Source organism: Erythrolamprus reginae, chromosome 8 (assembly GCF_031021105.1).
Source record: "Erythrolamprus reginae isolate rEryReg1 chromosome 8, rEryReg1.hap1, whole genome shotgun sequence".
Taxonomy (NCBI): domain Eukaryota; kingdom Metazoa; phylum Chordata; class Lepidosauria; order Squamata; family Dipsadidae; genus Erythrolamprus; species Erythrolamprus reginae.
The window spans coordinates 52,781,545-52,806,651 of NC_091957.1; the positions used below are offsets into that span (position 1 = coordinate 52,781,545).

At 42.3% G+C, this 25,107-nt stretch overlaps 2 protein-coding genes across 2 annotated transcripts in view; one reads left to right on the forward strand and one right to left on the reverse strand.

The window, feature by feature from the left end:
• The window catches only part of ATP1B4 (ATPase Na+/K+ transporting family member beta 4), a 41,428-nt gene extending 25,202 nt beyond the window's left edge, over positions 1 to 16,226 (reverse strand). Inside the window, exon 1 of the mRNA XM_070759900.1 lies at positions 16,197 to 16,226. Within this exon, the coding sequence (XP_070616001.1) occupies positions 16,197 to 16,211 (15 nt within the window). The 5' untranslated portion in view covers positions 16,212 to 16,226. The remainder of the gene's footprint in view (positions 1 to 16,196) is intronic.
• TMEM255A (transmembrane protein 255A) lies at positions 2,042 to 24,864 on the forward strand. The gene is made up of 9 exons (XM_070759901.1): positions 2,042 to 2,170; positions 2,952 to 3,094; positions 8,683 to 8,745; positions 18,059 to 18,148; positions 19,083 to 19,145; positions 21,720 to 21,808; positions 22,752 to 22,911; positions 23,554 to 23,694; positions 24,403 to 24,864. Exons 1-9 carry the CDS (start codon positions 2,113 to 2,115, stop codon positions 24,562 to 24,564), a joined length of 969 nt encoding a protein of 322 aa, XP_070616002.1. The 5' UTR covers positions 2,042 to 2,112; the 3' UTR covers positions 24,565 to 24,864.
• Positions 24,865 to 25,107: the final 243 nt, after the last annotated feature.

Sequence of the window (25,107 nt, forward strand, 5' to 3'; positions counted from 1 at the left end):
GTTGCCAAGTTTTAACGACCCCTGTTTCAAGCCCACAATATATTTAGATCTCAATTTGGTGCTTGTGAGGAAGAATTCATATCAAAGGAATTTAAGGGATAGCTATATTTTAAAACCATTTCAGATATTATCAAGACAGTTTGCAACCAATAAAACATCTGTTTTACGAAAGAAATGCTGGTTTTTTTCTTATTGGGTCTTATCCTACTGAAGACCTATTTCCAACTACAACTACTGCAATAGAATAGAGTAGAGTAGAGTAGAGTAGAGTAGAATAGAATAGAATTCTTTATTGGCCAAGTGTGATTGGACACACAAAAAATTTGTCTTTGATGCATATGCTCTCAGTGTACATAAAAAGACAAGATACACTCATGAAAAATAATGAGAATAGTAATAGTAATACAGACAGTGAATAATTTAACATAGTTGAGATAATTATTTGTTTAGCAGAGTAACGGCATTCAGGGAAAAACTGTTCTTGTGTCTAGTTGTCTATGGTGTCGTTTTGAGGGTAGGAGTTGAAACAATTTATGTCCAGGATGCGAGGGGTCAGTAAATATTTTAATAGCCCTCTTTTTGACTGGTGCAGTACACAGGTCCTCAATGGAAGGCAGGTTGGCAGTAATTATTTTTTCTACAGTTCTGATTATCCTTTGAAGTCTGTGTCAGTCTTTTTGGGTTGCAGGACCAAACCAGGCAGTGATAGAGGTGCAGATGACAGACTCAGTGATTCCTCTGTAGAACTGTATCAGCAGCTCCTTGGGCAGTTTGAGCTTCCCGAGTTGGTGCAGAAAGAACATTCTTTGTTGTGCTTTTGACATTTTTGATGTTAGGTGTCCATTTACATGATGTAAGGTTTTCCTTGTTATGAAGAATTTTGTGTATTCCTTTAAAATGATACTTTTAGAAACATAGAAACATAGAAGTCTGACCGCAGAAAAAGACCTCATGGTCCATCTAGTCTGCCCTTATACTATTTTCTGTATTTTATCTTAGGATGGATATATGTTTATCCCAGGCATGTTTAAATTCAGTTACTGTGGATTTATCTACCACGTCTGCTGGATGTTTGTTCCAAGGATCTACTACTCTTTCAGTAAAATAATATTTTCTCATGTTGCTTTTGATCTTTCCCCCAACTAACTTCAGATTGTGTCCCCTTGTTCTTGTGTTTTGCAAAGACCTCCAGCCTTGTGCTTTCCTAAGTGATTCCTTCTCTTCAAATTATTAGAGAAGTAGCTCAGGCTGAACCTTGAACATCAAAATTTATCAGTCATGTGGTAGAAACGAAGTGCTTTTTTTTTTTTTTTAATCCTCTTTACATCAAACCTGCTCATTTATCCGAAAATATGCCGGAAGGAGCATTTATTGCAAACCTCAAATGCTTAAAAAATAATAATTAAAAGACAGCGAGGTAAATCTGCTTTAAGATATTCCTAGAGGAGGAAGCAGCCAAAATATAGAACCATCATAAATATGTTCTTAATGAAGGGTTGGCCTCTCCCTCTATAAGGCGGGCGAATTATGCAGGTTGAAGGATCTTCTCCAAGCCGACCCGACCCTGCAATGTTCGATTGGCTGAGAGGAGAGTTTCATCCAGGAAACGTGGCACGGAGGCATCCCAGAGACCATTTTCATCTCCGGAGCCAAGATCTATTACGACCGTTGCCTTTTTGGGAATTTGGGCTCCTGCGCCTGCAGTTCGCGTTCCAGGCGCAATTCTGTCTCTTGGGAAGGGCGTCTTTGGCTTTGTGACTCCTTGGCCCACCGCTGCAGGGGCAGAATCCAAAAGAACCTGTCCTCTTTCCGAGCCCCCTCATCCTGGATCAAGGCGCAAGGCTCTTCCAAGGCTTGGGAATCCGGCGCGTCTCAACCCCGCGAGGTGAAGGCGAACCGGCCGCGAATCGGCGCAACAGCTGAGAAGCCCCCCACCCCTCGCCTCGGGGCGCGCAGCTGCCTCTGCCAAGCTCTCTTCCCCGCCTCGCGCAAGCGCCCACAAGCCGCGACTCCGACCGGGAGCGCTGCGGGGAGGATGCTCCTCCGCGCCCGGTAGCTGTGCGCCTTGCGGCTCCGCGGGCCGGGGGCGCATTTACGCGCGCCGCCAACGCCATGCGCCAAGCTTTGGCTCCGCCACGGTCCAGCGCCATCCCACTCTCCACCTCGGCCGGTGAGTGGCTGGCAGGGCGGTCAGGGACGGGAAAACAGAAGGGCGGCCGGGCTTGGAGGACGGGGCGAGTCCCGCGGGCCTTCCCCGGCGAGCAGAGCGCGCCCGGGCGTCGTGCGTAATTGGAGAGGTCTGCCTAGGCGCAGCCTTGGGGGTTCCCCGGTCAGCTGGAGAGGTGGGGTGATGGCTGCAGGGGAAGGGTGGCCCCGTTTCAGCCTCTCCCCTTTCTCTTCTCTCCCCCCACCCAATATAGAATTTTTATTTATTTATATATATATATATATATATATTGGCCGTGTGATTGGACACACCAGGTGGTCGTGGTGCATATGCTCTCAGCGTACATAAAAGAAAAAGATACATTTGTCAAGAATCATGTGGTACAACATTTAATGATTGTCAGAGCAATGAAGAAACAATCAATATTCATAAAAATCCAAGAGACCCGCTTCCCTTCTCCCACTCCAAATAGGGAGAGGATTAGATCTCTGGATTCAGAGCAGCCGGCCTGAACTCTGAGTCGGGGTGGCAACGGATCTCTTACACAGTGGAGTAGGGGAGAAAAGATGATGGGGGCAAGCCCCCTCTGTGCCCCTTAGAGCTTTTCCTGGAAATTAAAGGATAGTGCCAAAAAAAATAAGCATTTCAAAGAAAGGGGGGGGCGAAGCTGGCCTGCAAAATTGAAAGCACCATAATAATAATAATAATAATAATAATAATAATAATAATAATAATAATAATAATAATAATTTATTTTAGTTCTTCCCTCTGTGTAAATTTCTAGGGTCTTTCAACAGAAGGAAGCGAAATTCCCTCTACGTCACCGTGAGTCTCCTAATCGTCTCGCTCCTCATTCTGACAGTGGGCCTGGCTGCGACCACGCGGACTCAAAATGTGACTGTTGGGGGCTACTACCCAGGAGCCATTGTGAGTATAGAACTCCTAGGCAGAGGGGGGAAATGCGGATTCTTGCCTTGAAACACTAATATTGTTTCAAGACATAATATTGCTCTCCTATATCGCCTATACCTTTCTTTATTTTCTTTATTTTATTTATTTATTTTGTCCAATACACAATACATATTGAAGAGGATAGACATGAAGTATTATATATAAAGAAAAGATATAAAAGTAGAGGAGAAGATATATGAAAGGAAGGAAAGATATATGAGATATGAGATAAGGAGAGACAATTGGACAGGGGACGAAAGGCAGGCTAGTGCACTGATGTACGCCCCTTACTGACCTCTTAGAATAAGAATAGAAGAAGAGATATAGGAATAGAAGAAAGGAATAGGAGATATAGGAGAGCAATAGGACAGGGGACAGAAGGCACTCTAGTGCACTTGTACTCGCCCCTTACTGACCTCTTAGGAATCTGGAGAGGTCAACTGTAGATAGTCTAAGGGAGAAATGCTGGGGGGTAGGGGTTGACACTACTGAGTCCGGTAATGAGTTCCAAGCTTCGACAACTCGATTGGTAAAGTCATATCTTTTACAGTCAAGCTTGGAGCGATTAATATTAAGTTTGAATTTGTTGCATGCTCTTGTGTTGTTGCGGTTGAAGCTGAAGTAGTCATTGACAGGTAGGACATTGCAGCATATGATTTTGTGGGCAATACTTAGATCGTGTTTTAGGTGTCGTAGTTCTAAGCTTTCTAGGCCTAGGATTGATAGTCTGCTTTCGTAGGGCATTCTGTTTCGAGTGGAGGAGTGAAGGGCTCTTCTGGTGAAGTATCTTTGGACATTTTCTAGGGTGTTGATGTCCGAGATGTGTTATGGGTTCCAGACAGATGGACTGTATTCAAGGATTGGTCTGGCAAAAGTTTTCTATTCCTATGTCTCTTCTTCTATTCTTTCATTGATATATTTTATTCCTATATCTTCTCTTCCATTCTTTCTTAGATATATTTTACTATGAGTATCTCCTCTATAACCTTCATCATGTATTTTATTATGTGTATACCCACTAAAACCCTCGTTGTATAATGGACAAAATCAATTTAAAAAATCAATTAAAAAAATAAAAATAAAATAAAAACTTACAAGCCATTAATGATGGTTTAACCCTGCTGTTCTCTTCGTAAAGACTACAGACTTGTTGTCCTCTGGGTCCTTTTAGACCCGGAGTAAAAAAAGGTTGGTTTGAGCTACTGGAAATGATATATTGACTGCATGGATGAGCAGATTTGAACAGGGTCTGTTCCAGGGTCCCATAACACACATACAGATGCCTCCCTGCAATTCCAAAAATAAAAGATATAATTTGGAACTGGAAGGCTAATCTATATATAAAGTGCAATAATTACACACAGCCGGTATGGGGGGGGGGGGAGGCCCTATTCTGAAAAAAATAAACAAATAAGCATTAATTTTTTTCATTTCATTTTTCATTTCATTGTGTTCAGAAATGTTCAAATTAGTATAGTAGCGAAAAAAGTATTCAAAAAAAACACTTCCAGTAGCTAAATGTTCGGAAACTTCAGATCGTGCAGAATGCAGCTGTGAGAGCAATCATGGACTTCCCTAAATATGCCCATGTCACACCAACACTCCACAGTCTGCATTGGTTGCCGATCAGTTTCCGATCACAATTCAAAGTGTTGGTTATGATCTATAAAGCCCTTCATGGCACCGGACCAATTATCTCAGGGACCGCCTTCTGCTGCACGAATCCCAGCGACCAGTTAGGTCCCACAGAGTGGGTCTTCTCTGGGTCCCATCAACTAAACAATGTCGCTTGGCGGGACCCAGGGGAAGAGCCTTCTCTGTGGTGGCCCCGGCCCTCTGGAACCAACTCCCCCCCAGAGATTAGAATTGCCCCCACCCTCCTTGCCTTTCCTAAGCTACTTAAAACCCACCTCTGCCGTCAGGCATGGGGGAATTGAGATCCTCTTTCCCCCTAGGCCTTTACAATTCTATGCATGGTATATCTGTATGTATGTCTGGTTTTTATATTAATGGGTTTTTAATCGTTTTTAGTATTAGATTACTATGGTACACTGTTTTATTGTTGCTGTTAGCCGCTCCGAGTCTCCGCAGAGGGGCGGCATACAAATCCAATAGATAGATAGATAGATAGATAGATAGATAGATAGATAGATAGATAGATAGATAGATAGATAGATAGATAGATAGATTAGTTTAGATTAGATTAGATTAGATTAAATTAGATTAAATTAAATTAAATTAAATTAAATTAAATTAAATTAAATTAAATTAAATTAAATTAAATTAAATTAAATTAAATTAAATTAAATTAAATTAAATTAAATTAAATTAAATTAATTAAATTAAATTAAATTAAATTAAATTAAATTAAATTATTAAATCAAATCAACCAACCTTTTTTACTCCAGGTCTAAAAGGACCCAGAAGACATCAAGTGTGTAGTCATTTCGCCCAGCAAAAACTAAACCAACCCCCCCCCCCCTTAGAAAGAACCTCTCAAATGAGGCAAAGTTGTGTAATTTCAAGTTTCAGATATGCAGGGAAAATTTTTTACAAGGTCTCAAATTTCTTTTCAGGTCTAAAAGGACCCGAAGAGAAGAGGAGGGGGGAAATCTACTTACTGTCCCTACCAGTTCAGAACTCTGCGATTTTATTTATTTATTTTATTTATTCATTTGTCCAATACATAAATACATAGGAAGAAAAATAGACATGTAGTAATATATATAAGGGTAAAAGTGAACTTATAGGAGAGGATATATGAAAGGAAGAAAATATATATGAAAAGCGAGAGAAAGGAAAGGAAATTGGAGAGGGGACGAAAGGCACACCGGTGCACTTATGTACTAGCCTCTTAGGAACCTGGAGAGGTCAATCGTGGAGAGTCTAAGGGAGAAATGTTGGGGGTTAGGGGTTGAGACGATTGAGTCCGGTAATGAGTTCCACGCTTCGATAACTCGATTGTTGAAATCATATTTTTTACAGTCAAGTTTGGAGCGGTTGGTATTAAGTTTGAATCTGTTGCGTGCTCTTGTGTTGTTGCGGTTGAAGCTGAAGTAGTCATTGACCGGTAGGACATTGCAGCATATGATCTTGTGGGCAATACTCAAGTCGTGTTTTAGGCGTCGTAGTTCTAGGCTTTCTAGGCCCAGGATTGTTAGTCTATTTTCGTAGGATATTCTGTTTCGAGTGGAGGAGTGAAGGGCTCTTCTGGTGAAAAACCTTTGGACATTTTCAAGGGTGTTGATGTCTGAGATGTGGTATGGGTTCCAGACAGATGAGCAGTAGTCCAGGATGGGCCTGGCAAAAGTTTTGTAGGCTCTTGTGAGTAGTGGAACATGCAGTTTTTCATGGTTTGCGCATGCCTACATGAAGATGTGGGCTGCTAAGGTGGAACAGTGACGTGTACTCGCCCCCGTGACTCTGAGTGCTAGCGGAGTCCAGCGCAATTCTGCTACTGCAACTGGGCAGGTTAAATGCTGAGTCATAGGGTGTAACCTGCAACCTGATTGGGCCAGAGCATTATAAAATGCAAAGCAACTTTACAATGGGGGTGGTTTGTTGGTGGTGGTTTTGGTGGTGGTTGTTAGCTGACTGGCTGAAATAGTTTGAGCATGAGTTAAGCAGTGAGTTAGAGCTGTAGTGTTCGATACAGAGAAACCTGGATTGGTTTAGTATCTGCATATAGCTAAAGTTTGTTCCTGTAAATAGAAGACTAATACAGAAGATATTTTGTTCGCGCTGTGTTCTGTCGGGCTCTCTGGTAGAATCCTCCCAAAAATTCAGAGGTACAAATTTCAGACACACACACGTTTGAAAATTCAAAACAATGTTCTTTATAATGAAAATTCACTTAAACTAAGCCCTCTTGTGGTATAGCAAAGAGCACTCGTCTCCAAACAAACTGGTAATTTGTACAAGTCCCTTATCAGTTCTGAGATACTTAGCTTGCAGCTGTGAGGCAATTCACAGTCCTTCTTCTTCCACAAAAGGGAAACACACTTGGCTCTGGTTTAGTTTCAAAGCAGGGAAAAATCAGCACACCAAGGTCAAAGTCAGCAAAGCAGTCACGAAACACAACGATCAGATAATCCTCCACAATGGCCAAACCCACAGGCTGCTATTTATAGCAGCCTCACTAATTACCACAGCCCCACCCAACCACTGGTGGCCTCATTTTCTTTGATAATAATCTCTCAGTTGTTGTTGCCTATGCATCGCTCTCCGCATGCGTGGCTGTATCATTAACTCTTGTTCTGAATCCAAGGAGGAGCTAGATAATTGATCTCCTTCTGAGCTGTCTGCCACACTCTCCTCCTCCCTGCCACTCATGTCTTCTTGGTCAGAGGAGCCTTCATCAGCAGATTCCACTGGGAGCAAAACAGGCCTGCAGCATGTGGATGTCTCCCCCACATCCACAGTCCTTGGGGCAAGAGCTGGGCCAGAGCTAACCACAACACACTGGAGAGTAAAAACTGTTTGCTGCTGTTTTCTACATACGTGTCTTCTTCATTTATCTGCATGGGTTCCTTAATTGGCACAGTATCTTGACAAGTCCTGTGGTGCATCTCAGTGTAGGTTCTCAACCTTTCTAATGCCATAATCCCTTAATACAGTTCCTCATGTGGTGGCCCCCAACCATAAGTCTAGCACCAATTCTCCCAACTGAGCTTTAAGCTGATTGGCAGGAAGGTCAGAGGGATGTCCTCCACTGTAAACGCCTGATTGGTCCGGTTGTAAAAATGTATTCCTAACACCATAGGGAAATTTGTTTTTCCCATGGTCTTAGGTGTCCCCTGTGAAACGGTTGTTCGACCCCCCCCCCATGCATCAGATCATGCAGAACGTGGCCGTGAGAGCCATCGTGGGGCTCCCTAGATTCGCCCACGTTTCTGCAACACTCTGTGGCCTGCACTGGTTGCCGATCGGTTTCCGGTCACAATTCAAAGTGTTGGTAATGACCTTTAAAGCCCTACATGGCATTGGACCAGAATACATCCAGAACCGCCTTCTACCGCACGAATCCCAGCGGCCGATAAGGTCCCACAGAGTTGGCCTTCTCTGGGTCCCGCCGACCGAACAATGTCGTTTGGCGGACCTCAGGGGAAGAGCCTTCTCTGTGGCGGCCCCGGCCTTCTGGAATCAACTCCCCCCAGAGATTAGAACGGCCCCCACCCTCCTTGTCTTTCGCAAATTACTCAAGACCCACCTTTATCGCCAGGCATGGGGGAACTGAGACATCTTCTTCCAGGCTTTTATATTTTATGTTTGGTATTTATGTGTTGTATGGTTTTAAATTGTTGGGGGTTTAAATATGTTTTATTTTAATATTAGATTTGTCTCACTGTTATATTGTTTTTGTATTACTGTTGTGAGCCGTCCCGAGTCTTCGGAGAGGGGCGGCATACAAATCTAATAAATAATAATAATAATAATAATAATAATAATAATTTAGAAATATTTTGTTTCCAAGTTCCTCTTTCTTACTCTTGTTTCCAAATTCGACTATGCAAAAAACCCCCACCAATTGACTGTAAATATTTTAAAATCTTTTCCCTTTTCAGCTCGGCTTTGGATCATTTCTGGGTATTATCGGATCCAATTTGATAGAAAATAAAAGACAAATGGTAAGTCCCTCCACTGGGGAAGTTATTTCTCTATTCGTGTAGGAGGAATTCTTTTTTTAAGTAGAATTTTCTTTCACTTCCCTTGCTCTCGACGCTGACATTTCTGCCTGGTTAGTCTTCCTTTCTTTTTTTGTCACTTAACTTGAAGAGCAGGAAATTCAGTAGCGGTGAGAAAAGTTTCCCCCTGCTCCTCACCACTTAATCAAAGGAATTTATAACTCAGCGGTAGACATCTGTCACAAGCCAGGATTACAGCTTAATCCGCTTGAAAATTAGAATCGTGACCCGCCGGACCATCTCAAAATGGAACTATGTGTGTTGAGTGAAGGTCCTGACATAATAAGGAGAAATTTTCTGACAGGGAGAACAATCAACTGATGGAACAGAAGTTCCCTTCAGAAGTGGTGGGAGCTTCATCCCTGGAAGCTTTCCAGAGACTGGACATGTTCGGAAACACCAGATGGTATAAAATGCAGCCGTGCGAGCAATCATGGGCCTCTCGAGATATTCCCATGTCAGTTCAGCACTCTGCGAACTGCACTGGCTACTGGTTAGTCTCCAAAGTGTTGGTTATGACCTATAAAGCCCTACATGGCATCGGACCAGATTACTTACGGGACCGTCTTCTGCCTCATACCTCCCAGCGGCTGGTCATGTCCCACAGAGTTGGCCTTCTCCAGGTCCCATCAGTCAAACAATGTCATCTGCCAGGGCTTAGGGGAAGAGCCTTATCTGTGGTGGCCCCAGCCCTCTGGAACAAGCTCCCCCCCCCCACTCTCCCTGCCTTCCATAAAGTTTTCAAGACCCATCTCTGCCAGCAGAGGGCCATTTAAATTTTAATACCTTGCCCCACCCAATAAATGAGCTGGGGTGGCGTAGCAGGTAGAATGCAGTACTGCAGGCCCCTGAAGCTGACTGTAGATCTGTAGGTCAGCAGTTCAAATCTTATCACTGGCTCAAGGTTGATTCAGCTTTCCATCCTTCCGAGGTGGGTAAAATGAAGACCCAGATTGTGAGGGCAATATGCTGGCTCTGTTAAAAAAGTGCTATTGCTAACATGCTGTAAGCTGCCCTGAGTCTAAGGAGAAGGGCGGCATAACAATCAAATGAATAGATAGATAGATAGATAGATAGATAGATAGATGGATGGATGGATGGATGGATGGATGGATGGATGGATGGATGGATGGATGGATGGATGGATGGATGGATAGATTAGATAAGATAAGATAGATAAATAGACAGACAGACAGACAGACAGACAGTTAGATAGATAGATTAGATAGATAGATAGATAGATAGATAGATAGATAGATAGATAGATAGATTAGTTAGATAGATAGATAGATAGATAGATAGATAGATAGATAGATTAGATAGATAGATAGATAGATAGATAGATAGAAAGATAGATTAGATAGATAGATAGATAGATAGATAGATAGATAGATAGATAGATAGATAGATAGATAGATAGATAGATAGATGATAGATATGTCTGATATGTTTGGATCTGTTGGTTGCTTTTTACCTATGGGGATTTTTAGTTGTAATTTTATATAGATTTCTACCATGTTTATATTATCTGTTGTAAGTTGCCGGGAGTCTCAGGAGAAGGGCGGCATAAATATCAATCAATCAATCAAATAAATAAATAATGTTGAGACTCTAGGAAGAGTGCAGAGAAGAGCAACCAAGAGGATTTAGGGGACTGGAGGCGCAAACATACGATGAACGGTTGCAGGAACTGGGCTTGGGTAGTCTAGCGAAGAGAAGGACCAGGGGAGAGAGGATGGCAGCCTTCTAATATTTGAGGAGCTACCGCAGAGACGAAGGAGCTCAAGCTATTTTCCAAGGCTAGACAAGGAATAAGGGATGGAAATTGATCAAGGAGAGATTCAATCTGGAAATAAGGAGGATTTTTTTGACAGCGAGAACAAGGTTTATGTATGGTATGATTGGGTTGTGTGGTTATTTTAATGATAAGGGTTTTTAGATAGTGTTTTAAGTATTGGATTTGTTTCTATTGTTCACTATTGTTGTGAGTTGCCCCGAGTCTTCAGAGAGGGGCGGCATACAAATCTAATAAATTATTATTATTATTATGTATAATGTACAACACAGCAAATGAGATCACTATGCTGGATTTCATATTTCATCATCAGTCGGGCGCTTCCCAAGCACTTAGGACTGCGTGATGTAGTGGTGAATTATGTTTGCCGATCCCAGCGGCCTTTTGCAATGGAGATTTTGTCAATTCCGAAGGTTTTCAAATATCCGCTGAGATCCTTTGGCACTGCGCCCAGCGTGCCAAGTACCACTGGGACCACTTTCACGGGCTTATGCCAGAGTCGTTGCAGCTCGATTTTTAGATCTTCGTATTTCACTAATTTCTCTAGCTGCTTCTCCTCAATTCCGCTGTCTCCTGGGATTGCGATGTCGATGATCCATGCTTTCTTTTTCTCCACAATCAGGATGTCTGGTGTGTTATGCTTCAGAATTTGGTCAGTCTGAAGTCGGAAGTCCCACAGTAGTTTTGCTTGCTCATTTTCGACCACTTTTTGGGGCTTATGATCCCACCAGTTCTTTGCCAGTGGTAAATGGTAGTTCCGGCACAAGTTCCAGTGGATCATCTGTGCCACAGCATCATGTCTATGCTTGTAGTCAGTCTGTGCGATCTTTTTGCAGCAGCTGAGTATGTGATCGATTGTTTCATCTGTTTCTTTATAGAGTCTGCACTTTGGATCGTCTGTTGATTTTTCAATTCTGGCTTTGACAGCATTTGTTCTAATGGCCTGTTCTTGTGTCGCCAGTATTAGTCCTTCTGTCTCCTTTTTGAGTGTTCCACTTGTAAGCCATGACCAGGTCTTTTCTTTATCCACTTTGCCTTCAATCTTCTCCAAGAACTGGCCATGCAATGCTTTGTTCCGCCAACTGTCCATATGGCATTGAGTTACAGTTTTTCTGTACTGGTCCTTAGTTTGCTTCACCTTGAGAAGCTTCCTATTGTTGACCTCCAACAATGCTGACTCTTTGCTCCCCTTCACATAGTCATTATTATTATTATTATTATTATTATTATTATTATTATTATTATTATTATTATTCCATTATGGGACCTACATCACTGGAGGCTTCCAATGGAAGATTGGACTGCCATTTGTCGGGGATGTTGCAGGGTCTTCTGCTTGGGCATGGGGTAAGGGTTTGGATTAGATGACCCTCAAGGTCCCTTCCAACTCTAGGAATCACGTGAACTTCAACACGCCTAGCGTGGCCCAAGATTTCAGCCACAGTTCACAGTGTTTGCCCCTGTTCATGCAGAACCCAGAAGTTGGCTTGAGACAGAAGCAAGGAAGTTAAGCGGTTAAGTTAAGCAGGAAGTAAGATTGGGTTACAACAACCCCTCCTTGTTCCATCAGAATTCCCATCTCAGTTGACCAGTGATCTTAGAATGACCCCTTCTCCTTCCCTTCCTTTAAACCTCCCCCCCCCCCTTCAAAACAGAGATTGAGACTGGCTAACCTAATTAAGCAACGATGCAATATGATAACACCTATGGGTTAATACTCTATTTTTAACAAAAACGGAAGCTAACGAGAGGAGTGTTGAACTAATTAATTAACCAGTGCTCATGACGTCTTCCAACTATTTTTTTCACAGAGTAATTATTTTTATTTTTTCTTCCACATCATATAATGCAAAAAGCCATATACTGTACCTTCTCTTTTGTTATAATAAAATAGTTTTGGATTAGTACATCTTATATAGTCAAATTGTACATTCTTAAGTCCCATCTATTTAATTTAGGTTATCATCACACCCCTCTTATTCCTTTAAATAACATTTAAACTGTATATTAAAGGGTTAAATAAGGTCCAGGAGGGAAGTGTTTTTAATAGGAAAGTGAACATAAGAACAAGGGGACACAATCTGAAGTTAGTTGGGGGAAAGATCAAAAGCAACATGAGAAAATATTATTTTACTGAAAGAGTAGTAGATCCTTGGAACAAACTTCCAGCAGACGTGGTAGATAAATCCACAGTAACTGAATTTAAACATGCCTGGGATAAACATATATCCATCCTAAGATAAAATACAGAAAATAGTATAAGGGCAGACTAGATGGACCATGAGGTCTTTTTCTGCCGTCAGACTTCTATCTTTCTATTCCTTTTTTTCTAATTTTATCATCCAGATTAAGTCTCCATTAATGTCTAATTAAGCCCATCATTAATATTCCTTAAACAATTTGTAAAACCAATATCCTTCAGATCTTATAATCTTAATGTCAAAGCTGTAGTGCCTTCTTCCCCCTTAGTAAAAATCTCAAAACAGGCTAAAAATCCTTATATCTAAATTTTATCAGTATAAAAATTATATACTTTATCAATTTAAGAAACAAACAAATACAAACATTTAAATTCATTACTTATTATTATGCCATTATTATATTTCATCAAACCCCTCTTGATAAACTGAAATTAAGCCATAAAAACAAATACTTTGATTTTCAAATCTATTTAAACCCCATTTAACACACTAGTCCAAATTAAACAATCCTTAGAAGTCGTCTTCCAGCTATTTTTGATCTCTATAAGCAGAAGGAGGACCTTTCTTGGCTGACATCAACCCTGGCCAGATATTTCAAACCCTGCCTAGCGAAGCCTATTTTTGAAGGGATGTTCTTCTGAAGAATGCCACCTGATTCCCGACAGAGGAAGAGATGAGTCAGAGAGTTAACCCTAAGCCTTCGGAGGACTTTCTGCCTAATGTCTTTGCTTTGAATCAAAGCCCCTGAGTGCAAAAAACAACACAATGGGCAAACCGGAAGTGCTTTTCCCAAGCTTCCGGTTTGCCCATTGTGCTGTTTTCGACACTCCGAGCTTCAGGAAGCTTCCCTGAACAAAAAACCCCAGCACAACGGCAAACCAGAAGTGTGTTTTCCTGAACGTCTGGTTTGTCCGTTGTGCTGTTTTTTGCCTCCGGGGCTTCAGGAAGTTTCCCTGAACCTCCCGGACAGCAAAAAACAGTATTGTGGTCTTTTGCAACTGACAAATCATGATTTTGTCAATGTTTGTTGTTTTCAAATGCCAGCTGAAGTCTTTTGGCACAGCACTCAATGTGCCGATTATTACAGTGTTCCCTCGATTTTCGCGGGGGATGTGTTCTGAGACTGCCCGCGAAAGTCGAATTTCTGCAAAGTAGAGATGCAGAAGTAAACACACCATTTTGGGCTATGGACAGTATCACAAGCCATCCCTTAACACTTTAAACCCCTAAATTACCATTTCCCACCATTTACTCACCATTATTACTGGTACTCACCATTGAATAAGACACTTAGTGATCCTGATATTTATAAACATAATTATTTATTAACAATAATAATTATTGTTAATAATAATAATAATTATTATTATTATTATTATTATTATTTTTGTTATTTATTTGCAAAAATTATTAGTTTGGCGATGACGTATGATATCATCGGGCAGGAAAAACCGTGGTATAGGGAAAAAACCACGAAGTATTTTTTAATTAATATTTTTTGAAAAACCGTGGTATAGGCTATTCGCGAAGTTTGAACCCGCGAAAATCGAGGGAACACTGTATTGGAACCACCTGTACTAGTTTATGCCAGAGTCGTCGTAGTTCGATTTTAAGATCCTGATATCGGCTAGGTTTTTGTTGTTGTTTTTCATCAATTCGACTGTTCCCTGGTATGGCGACAACAATGATCCACCCTTTTCCCTTTTCCACAGTCGTGAGGTCCGGTGTACAGTGGTACCTCTACTTAAGAACTTAATTCGTTCCGTGACCAGGTTCTTAAGTAGAAAAGTTTGTAAGTAGAAGCCATTTTCCCCATAGGAATCAACATAAAAGCAAATAATGTGTGCAAACCCTCTAGGAAAGAAATAAAAGCTTGGAATTTGGGTGGGAGGAGGAGGAGGAAGAAGAGGAGGAGGACAGTCGCTGCCGAAGGAAGAAGGTGAGGTGAGATGATTTAAAAAAATCCAAAACTTTAAGGCTTAAAAAAAAAAAAGAGGGACTCTGAGGCGGTGAGGAGGAACATGCGCCTCCAATATACCTGGCGCGAGGCTGCCTCCCATACACTGCGCCAGAGAGAGAAACCCAGGGGGAATGGCAGGAAACTGGCTGGGCCTTCGTGCCGCTCTCAAATTTCCTGGGAATTTTTTCCGGGCTCGGGTTCTTAATTAGAAAATGGGTCTTAAGAAGAGGGAAAAAATTCTTGAACACCTGGTTCTTATCTAGAAAAGTTCTTAAGTAGAAGCATTCTTAAGTAGAGGTACCACTGTATTGTGTTTCAAAACCTTGTCAGTTTCAATTCAAAAGTCCCAATGTTTGTTTTCAACTACTTTCTCAGGTTTATGATCCCACCAGTTCTTTACACTAGGTAGATGGTAGTTGTGGCACATCAGCATTATTATTATTACTATTACTATTATTATTGTTATTGTTGTTGTTGTGCAAATAGTATGGTTAGTATCTTTATTACATGTAAAATAATCCAAACCATGCCTTGTTCACTAAACACTTAGGGATATTATAGAAAAAGGTATTTTAAAAAAACTTGAAAAAAAGAAACCTGTAGGCCTGAAAAGTTGGTCCAAATGATCAAAACATGAATCTACTTGGCTCACCAGAAGTTGGGAAACAGGCCGTTTCCGGCTTCCAGAGGACCTCCGCAGGGTTGGGGAAGCTGTTTTCGCCCTCCCCTTGCATTGAATAATGGGTGTAGCCACTCGCGCATGTGGAGTAGTGCACGCCTACACTCTTTCGGCACCCAAGGGAAAAAAGGTTCACTATCACTGATCTAGCCACTTCCCATGGCTCCTCTCCTTGGTCCGGTTTAGGGAGGAACGGGGTGCAGATAGGTCTTGATCTATCAATTCAAGGGTTGCTTCTGTGGATTCACCTCTTTTTAATCAACTGAGTCCTCAACCCACCCATTGACCACCCCCACACCCGTTGGAAGGAACAGCCTAGAATCTGGATTATGTCATCAACTGCCGTGAACGAAGAGAGGCGGCCTGTGTTTGTTTGTTTTTTTACCCAGAGAGAAAGAAAGAAAAACCAGATCCCTGTAAACCTGGATAGACTCCGTCTTTGGGCATCATTTGAATGGCCCAAGCTACATTTTTGGGGGGGAACCTCCCTTTGAGTGGAAAAACGGAGCACCAAGAGATGGCAGTCAACCCCAAACTATTACGCGGCTTTCTTTTTGGCCCCTCTGGACAGTGCTATGGGATAATATCAACGATATCTAATAAACCACCATGAAAACAACAAGCCTCTTCAAAGGGTTTCATTTTCTCTTCTCTTTCTCCCTCTCTTTTCTCTTCCTGGACGCGATACTGAGCTATTCAGTGTTCAAAACCGCGGTTGATCACGGAAAAAGGGAAAAATATAAATGGAAACCGACATACCGTGGGGTGGACCATTAGGGGATAGTAAGACAGGTGGAACGGCTAGTATCCAGGAGGCCAATGAGGGGTGGTCAGGCAGCCAGATTCCCTGAGTGACCAGTTGACCAGGAAGTGATGTTGGGATGAACAGATCGCTATTGTTCTGCCCTGTGTTGCATTCTCAGCTGTTTCTCCAGGATTCTACTCCTTTGTGTTCTGTCTCCGAGTATCAGGACAGGTTGGTAGCATCGCCAAGGGAGGTAGGAACCATTGGAAGTAGGAACTAAAGAAGGTCTAATGATGAAGTTCTTCAAATTGTTAATAGATACTTTCTTGGGGTAAACTAATAGCAGTGATGGGCTCCTACGGGTACGATCAGGTATGCAGAACTGGTAGAAAAAATGTGGTCAGGTACGCAGAAGCTGTAGAAAAATTGTGATTCCCACCCCCCCTTCTGGGCTCTGGGTATGTTTTTCGTATCGCAGTAAATGAGGTTGAATGTGTATATAATTTTAGAAGAGCTGTGCGTGTACATACACCTACAGTATATATAGTAGATAATGTATATTTTTGTGTTCCTGTGTGTAATATGTATATACATAGTATATGGCATATGTACATAGAATTAAATTAAACTGGGCATTTGCCCAGGTTCGCCTGGTGCACCAGTTGCGACCCTATCTGGACCGGGACTCACTGCTCACAGTCACTCATGCCCTCATCACCTCGAGGTTCGACTACTGTAATGCTCTCTACATGGGGCTACCTTTGAAAAGTGTTCGGAAACTTCAGATCGTGCAGAATGCAGCTGCGAGAGCAGTCATGGGCCTACCTAGGTATGCCCATGTTTCACCAACACTCCGCAGTCTGCATTGGTTGCCGATCAACTTCCGGTCACAATTCAAAGTGTTGGTTATGACCTTTAAAGCCCTTCATGGCACTGGACCAGAATATCTCCGAGACCGCCTGCTGCCGCACGAATCCCTGCGACCGATTAGGTCCCACAGAGTGGGCCTTCTCCGGGTCCCGTCAACTAAACAATGTCGGTTGGCGGGCCCCAGGGGAAGAGCCTTCTCTGTGGCGGCCCCGACCCTCTGGAACCAACTCCCTCCGGAGATTAGAACTGCCCCTACTCTCCTTGCCTTTCGTAAGCTCCTTAAGACCCACCTGTGTCATCAGGCATGGGGGAACTGAGACATCTCCCCCGGGCATATACAATTTATGAATGGTATGTGTGTATGTATGTGTGTTTAGAAAATGGGGTTTTTAAAATGTTTTTAGTAGAAATTTAGATTTGTTATAAATTGTTTTTCACTTTGTTGTGAGCCGCCCCGAGTCTGCGGAGAGGGGCGGCATACAAATCTAAATAAATAAATAAAGTATATATTTTGGATGTTCAGTTATAGTAAAGGAAATTCTATCTCTTCAAGGCGAGGAGAGGCCAGGCACCCTAACTCAAACCCTTGACATGAGTGACATCAAGTTGGCTACCTCTAAGCCAGTCACATGACTTTTAAGCCCCCCTGGTTACATGATCGTCAAGCCACTCCCAGCTGGTCACATGGCTGGCAAGCCACACCCACAAACTAAGCCATGCCCAGTTTGGTAGTAAAAAAATTTGCAGCCCTTCACTGACTAATTGCCTTTTCACCCAAATGATAAAGAGACCGTAGGCATGCAAGACGCAAAGTCTACAGAGAGGGGCGGCATACAAATCCAATAAATAATAAATAAATAATAAAGTCCATATCCTGACCCCAAACAGACGTTTCCCTGGTTGCTAGTGATAGCTCTTAGGGTGTGCCAGGAGGCAGAGAACAGGGCTGCCCACTTTGAGATGAGGCACTTTGGAATTGACTACTTTTCTCCTTGTCCTCCCACAGCTGGTCGCCTCCATCGTGTTCATCAGTTTCGGCGTCATCGCTGCCTTCTGCTGTGCGATTGTGGATGGCGTCTTTGCCGCCAGGCATATCGTGAGTAGGGATCCAGAGGGCGGGAAACTTGGTCCAGCCTTCCCTGCTACGGATTCTTGCCTTCACGACTGTTCAAAGTGACAATAGTGTCAGGGGTCCAAATAGCATCTGAAATTAAATCAGAATCCAAGTTCTGGCATTCCTCAATTTATTACCAGAGCCATGTTGACTAAGGTGATCAGACGTCCTGCTTTTTGAGCAATTTGTCCCTCTCGTTCCACGGCATTTGTCCAGATTATTTAAAAGAGATTGCGTTGAGGCCAGAAGGACCGGCTCTTCATCGATGTAAAGTGGGGAAGGGATGAAGAAAAAAATGAAGTGGTGCCCCGAAACTTTGGCACTATTGGCTACGGGTTGCTTTGTGCATGCCCAGTAGCGAGAAAGAGAGAAATCAGCGGGTTGGAGAAGAGACCGAGCGCGCAACTCTCTGGAATGGGGGGGGGGGGGAAGAGTAGGGAAACTGCTTTCTTTGAGGTGAAGCCACACACTAACACTATTATGTGAGAAAACAAACGCTGAGGTAAAATTCTGTAGAAATGTTTCAGTCGTCCGCTCCCCGGCAATGGTGTCCCGCTTTACCGAAGTTACAATCTGGTCACTTTAATGTTGACACATCTGTGAGAAACCCACATCTGAAGTCCCCTGCCCATTTGAAAGTTCATTCCCTTCTTCCCATACCCACAAACTCACCCCAGCAACCGTCATAAGTACATGCCAGTTTCCAAGCCTCCAAATTTTGATCACATGATCACGAAGATGATACAACATTCGGTAAGTGTGAAAAAAAAGGTCGTCGGTTACCTTTTTACCGTTGTAACGTTGAACGGTCACTAAATGAATTGTTGTAAATCAAGGACTGCCTGTATTGGTCGCTACTTTTAATTTTTCAAAGTGGCCGTTTGAACTGTTTTAAAAAGCACTCTTCTTTTTACAGGACCTGAGGCCACTCTACGCAGGACGTTGTCACTACTATGCCAAAAGTACAATCCAGCCCAAAGTAAGTCCGCTTGGTTTCTTTTCCCTTCCAGAGCCAAATCTTCCTCTTCCTTTAAAAATGTAGCTGTGATTTCATTTTATTTATTTTAGTATTTTATTATTATTCTGTTCTATCCTATCCTATCCCTTATACCTTATTCCACTTCCTATTCTGTTCTCTTCTCATTCTATTCTTCATTCCAATATCCTATCCTATCCTGTTCTTATTTCCTATATTCTGTTCTATTCTATTCTATTCCATTCCATTCTACTTATTCTATTCTATTTTATTCCTATATTCTATTTTGTTCTAATTTCCTGTTCTATTCTATTCTATTCTATTCTACGTATTCTATTTTAATCCTATATTCTATTCTGTTCTAATTTCTTATACTGTATTCTATTCCATTGTACTTCTTCTATTTTATTCCAATATTCTATTCTGTTCCGATTTCCTATTTTCTGTTCTGTTCTAATTTCTATACTCTATTCTACTTATTCTATTCTATTCTTATTTCCCATATTCTATTCTGTTCTATTCTATTTTATTCTATTCTATTTTTTTCTTTCATTCCAATATCTCTTCTCTTCTCATCATTTTCTATATTCTATTCTATTCTACTTTTTCTATTCTATTCTTATTTCCTATATTCTGTTCTATTCTATTCTTACTTCCTATATACTGTTCTGTTCTATTCTATTCTAATTTCCTATATTCTAATTTCCTATATTCTATCCTGTTCTGTTCTGTTGTGTTCTGTTCTAATTTCCTATACAGTGTTCCCTCGATTTTTGCGGGTTCGAACTTCGCGAATAGCCTATACCATGGTTTTTCAAAAAATATTAATTAAAAAATACTTTGTGGGTTTTTTTCTATACCACGGTTTTTCCCACCTGATGATGTCATACATCATCGCCAAACTAATAATTTTTGCAAATAAATAACAAAACTAATAATTATTGTTAATAAATAATTATGTTTATAAATATCAGGATCACTAAGTGTCTTATTCAATGGTGAGTACCAGTAATAATGGTGAGTAAATGGTTCTTAAGGGAATGGGAAATGGTAATTTAAGGGATTAAAGTCTTAAGGGAAGGCTTGTGATACTGTCCATAGCCAAAAATGGTGTATTCACTTCCGCATCTGTACTTCGTGGAAATTCGACTTTCGTGGGTGGTCTTGGAACGCATCCCCCGCGAAAATCGAGGGAACACTGTATTCTATTCTGTTCTGTTCTTTTGTCATTGACTGGAGGAACCAAATGCTTTCCCCAGGAGTCCCATCTTACGAAAAGTGCTTTGGATTTTCTGTGAGAAAGGCCCAACACGTTGTCCTCCTTATGCTAGTTTTCTGTGTGCGGGGCTGAAGTTAAATTTCTTTGATGCGTTCCACATCAAGGTCCCCTTTGCATCCAAAAGAGAAATGATGCAAAGCTAGAAAAGGGAATTCTCTTAGTGTCCTTGTTGGGATAATGATTTGGAGGGAGGCTAAAACGTATAAAGGTTGCAAGAATTGGGTTTGTCTTGTCTGGTGAACAGAATCAGGGGAGACATGATAGCAGCCTTCCAATATCTCAGGGGTTGCCACAAAGAAGAGGGAGTCAAGCTATTCTCCAAAGCACCTGAGGGTAAAACAAGAAGCAATGGGTGGAAACTAAACAAGGAGAGAAGCAACTTAGAACTAAGGAGAAATTTCCCGACAGTGGAAAACAATTAAGCAATGGAACTTCTCCAGAAGTTGTGGGTGCTTCACCATTGGAGGTTTTTTTTTAAAAAAAGAGACTGGACAGTCACTTGTCTGAAACGGTATGGGGGTTGGATTAGAAGACCTCCAAGGTCCCATCCAACTCTGTTATTCTACATTCTACATAGTGTTGGTCATGACCTTTAAAGCCCTACATGGCATTGGACCAGATGACCTCCGGAACCGCCTGCTACCGCACGAATCCCAGCGACCGATAAGGTCCCACAGAGTTGGCCTTCTCCGGGTCCCGTCGACTAAACAATGTCGTTTGGTGGGCCCCAGGGGAAGAGCCTTCTCTGTGGCGGCCCCGGCCTTCTGGAACCAACTCCCCCCCGGAGATTAGAACTGCCCCCACCCTCCCTGTCTTTCGTAAACTACTCAAGACTCACTTGTGCCGCCAGGCATGGGGGAGTTGAGATATTCTTTCCCCCTAGGCCATTACAAGTTATGCATGGTATGTTTGTGTGTATGTTTGGTTTTATAATAAGGGTTTTTAGTTGTTTTATTAATTGGATTGTTACATGTTGTTTTTTATCATTGTTGTTAGCCGCCCCGAGTCTACGGAGAGGGGCGGCATACAAATCCAATAGATAGATAGATAGATAGATAGATAGATAGATAGATAGATAGATAGATAGATAGATGATAGATAGATAGATAGATAGATAGAAAGATAGATAGATAGATAGATAGATAGACAGACAGACAGACAGACAGACAGACAGACAGACAGACAGACAGACAGACAGACAGACAGACAGACAGATAGATAGATAGATAGATAGATAGATAGATAGATAGATAAATACCCCCAAAAAGGCCACTTTGGTGCTTCTGTCTTTTCTGCAGACCGTTTGCCACCTGCAACCTCGGAGTTCCTGCGTTCCCAAAATCAGAACCAACACCTGTTTTTGTTGTGACTTGTATCACTGTGGAAGGTGAGTGGGGCAGATGGCGCTTGAATGCCACCAGTGAAGGGCTGCACATTTTTTTTACAACCACACTAGGTAGTAAATAGAGTATTTGTACAATTCTTTCCAAATAGGTGCTCGGACTCTTTTTCAGTTGATTAAGTCACTGTATTTGAATAGCCGCAAAAAGGACAAGTGATAGACATCATTATTCGTTGAGTAGCACAGGAACATTTGAAGGTTTTGTACTGAACCCACAAGGTTCGGTATGATAACAGATTAGGCAAGCAGCTCGGTTTTCTTGAATTGCTATAAAATTCACCTCTAGATAATGATTAATATGATTAAAGCGTGTATGGGTAAAAACATACTGTTTGTTTCCTATTTTAAAAATAATTAAGGATCATACTAAGGTACTAGAGAAGGAATGATAATAAAAAAGCTATTAACTATTCAATAAAAAGTTCATACTTATTATCCCCCACTGGGTGGGGGGACTCCTCCGGTGGGGGCAGCAACCCATTACTGGTCAAGGCTAGTGACTGGATTGTTTCGTTGGTGAATGTGATTGATGACACATTCATTGTGATTGATTGGGGGAAAGGCGGAACAAGGTCAGAGCCAAGGCGTGAATTAAGAAAGGTCAGAGTTGGCTTCACTTGATCTGTGCCGACACGACGCTCCTAATAAATAACTGGATTACATTTGAAGCGTGGCTCGAGGCTCGTGATTTAATTACGGCATCAGTTGGAAGCCTGACATCTTATTTATCTCCTTTCACCAATCTTACGTGTGGTTCTCGAGTTATGACCGTGACGGAGCCTTCCCCTCATGGTTGTAAATCCAGTCACCCACGTCATCACCAGCCCGATTTTACAATCTTTTCTGTCGTAGTTTTTTTTTAAATCTAGGAGGCTGGTTGATTTAGCTTAGATACCGTTGAAAACATTTGCTTCTTTCTGTCCCTCAGGATGGAGATTTCTGGTGGCTATTATGAATTCATCGATGTCAACAGTTGCCAAGATATCGTCCATCTCTACCATCTCTTGTGGTCAGCAACAGTGTTGAATATCTTGGGTTTGGTTCTTGGCATAATCACAGCAGCTGTCCTTGGTGGCTTTAAAGATATGGTAAGTCCGAATGCTGATCGTGGAGAAAAAGAAAGTATGGATCATCAACATCGCAATCCCAGGAGACAGCAGAATTGAGGAGAAGCAGCTAGAGAAATTAGTGAAATACGAAGATCTAAAAATCGAGCTGCAACGACTCTGGCATAAGCCCGTGAAAGTGGTCTCAGTGGTACTTGGCACGCTGGGCGCAGTGCCAAAGGATCTCAGCGGACATTTGAAAACCATTGGAATTGACAAAATCTCCATCTGTCAATTGCAAAAGGCCGCTTTACTGGGATCGGCAAACATAATTCGCCGCTACATCACGCAGTCCTAGGTGCTTGGGAAGCGCCTGACTGGTGATGAAATACGAAATCCAGCATAGTGATCTCGTTTGCTGTGTTGTACTGACATAATAATAATAATAATAATAATAATAATAATAATAATAATAATAATAATAATTTATTACATTTGTATGCCACCCCTCTCCGAGGACTTAACAAGTCAGGGCATTTCAGAGACTGTCAGATAAACCACTGCGCCATGGCAGCGCAGTGGATAGAATGTAGTATTACAAGCTAATTCTGTACACTGCCAGCAGTTTGAAGCGGTCTATAAGTCTAAACACTATTGCTATTCTTCACTCTCCCTTGTTTTCAGATTCCCGCTCACCCGACTCTTACCTGTACGGTTGAAAATACCCGGCCTGCTGTGTCCTATTATTCACGGCCCCAGGTGACCTCGTACAATACCTATCACAGCACGCCTCACCTGCCGCCGTATTCAGCCTATGACTTCCAGGTACAGTACTCTGGGCAAACTTTGGTCTTCATCCCCATCCAACTGGGAGAAAACTCTCCTTCCGTTGAAAGCTTTTTTTTCTATAAGTGCAAGGCCTTTGTTTAGCGATCGCAGGGCAGAACAGAACAGGAACAGAACAGAACAGGAGCAGGACAACAGAACAGAAGAAGGGCAAATCAGGACAGGGCAACAGAACAGAAGCAGAGTGGAGTGGAACAGAGCAGGAACAGAACAGAATAACAGAACGGAAGCAGAACAGCAGAACAGGAGCAGAACAGAGGACAACAGAACAGAAGAAGAGCAAATCAGAACAGGGCAACAGAACAGAAGCAGAGTGGAGTGGAACAGAACAGAATAACAGAACGGAAGTAGAACAGCAGAACAGGAGCAGAGTAGAGCAGGACAACAGAACAGAAGAGGACCAAGGCAAAACAGGGCAACAGAACAGAACAGGAGTAGAGCAGAACAGAAGCAGAGCACAACAGAACAAAACAGAACAGAACACGATTCTTTACTGGCCAAGTATGATTGTACAAAGAAGGAATGTGGTGCCTAAGCTCTCAGTGTACATATAAATGGCACGAGGTTTCCTGCTTGAGCAAAGGGGTGAACTAGAAGACCTCTAAGGTCCCTTCTATCTCTGTTAATGTTTTCTTCTCTCTCTTTCTTTCTCTCCCTCTCCCCCCCAATCTCCCGTTCCCCTTGTAGCATTCCAGCCTCTTCGCAACCTCTAACCCATCCGGCCTACCGGAGGATCCGCTCTCATTACCGCCCTCGCCGAGTTTGGTCTGGTCCCCAACTGGTGCTCCACCTCGTTACTCCCCACCATATTTTCCACCTTCCGAAAAGCCGCCCCCATATTCGCCGTGAAGACTGAGCCAGAAGGGGAGAGGATGCAGCCCCTGGAACTGCTTGAAAATATTTTGTACTGGAAGAAGCAAACCGGCACGCCAAATTTTTCCTTGATTTCCTTTCTGTATTGGAAGACTTGCATCCGTCAGGGATCTCCAAATTTGACAATTTTTAAGGCTTGCAGACTTCCGACACCTGTGGCTGGCTGGGGCATCCTGGGAGTTGAAGTTCTCGCCAACTTTTTGGAGAGCCCTACTCAAGGGTGATCCAAAAGCGCCCTGGATCCTTGTTTGTTTTTAAATGACAGTGGGAGATTTAACTGTGGCCTGTTTTACTTTTTGAGAAGAAGTTGCTTTCTTCTCATCCTCTCTTCGAGCGAATGGCTTGTTTTAAAAAAAGCACTTGGTGATTTGGAAACTCACCTCAGCACTTCAAAAATCGGACTCCTTGGTCAAACTGTCAGATGGACCATTTCCCAATCTGGCACAGGCTCAAGAAAGTCAGGATGCCCCACGACAACCTGTGCGATCCAATCTTTTCCCCTTTTGGGGCAGTTTGTGC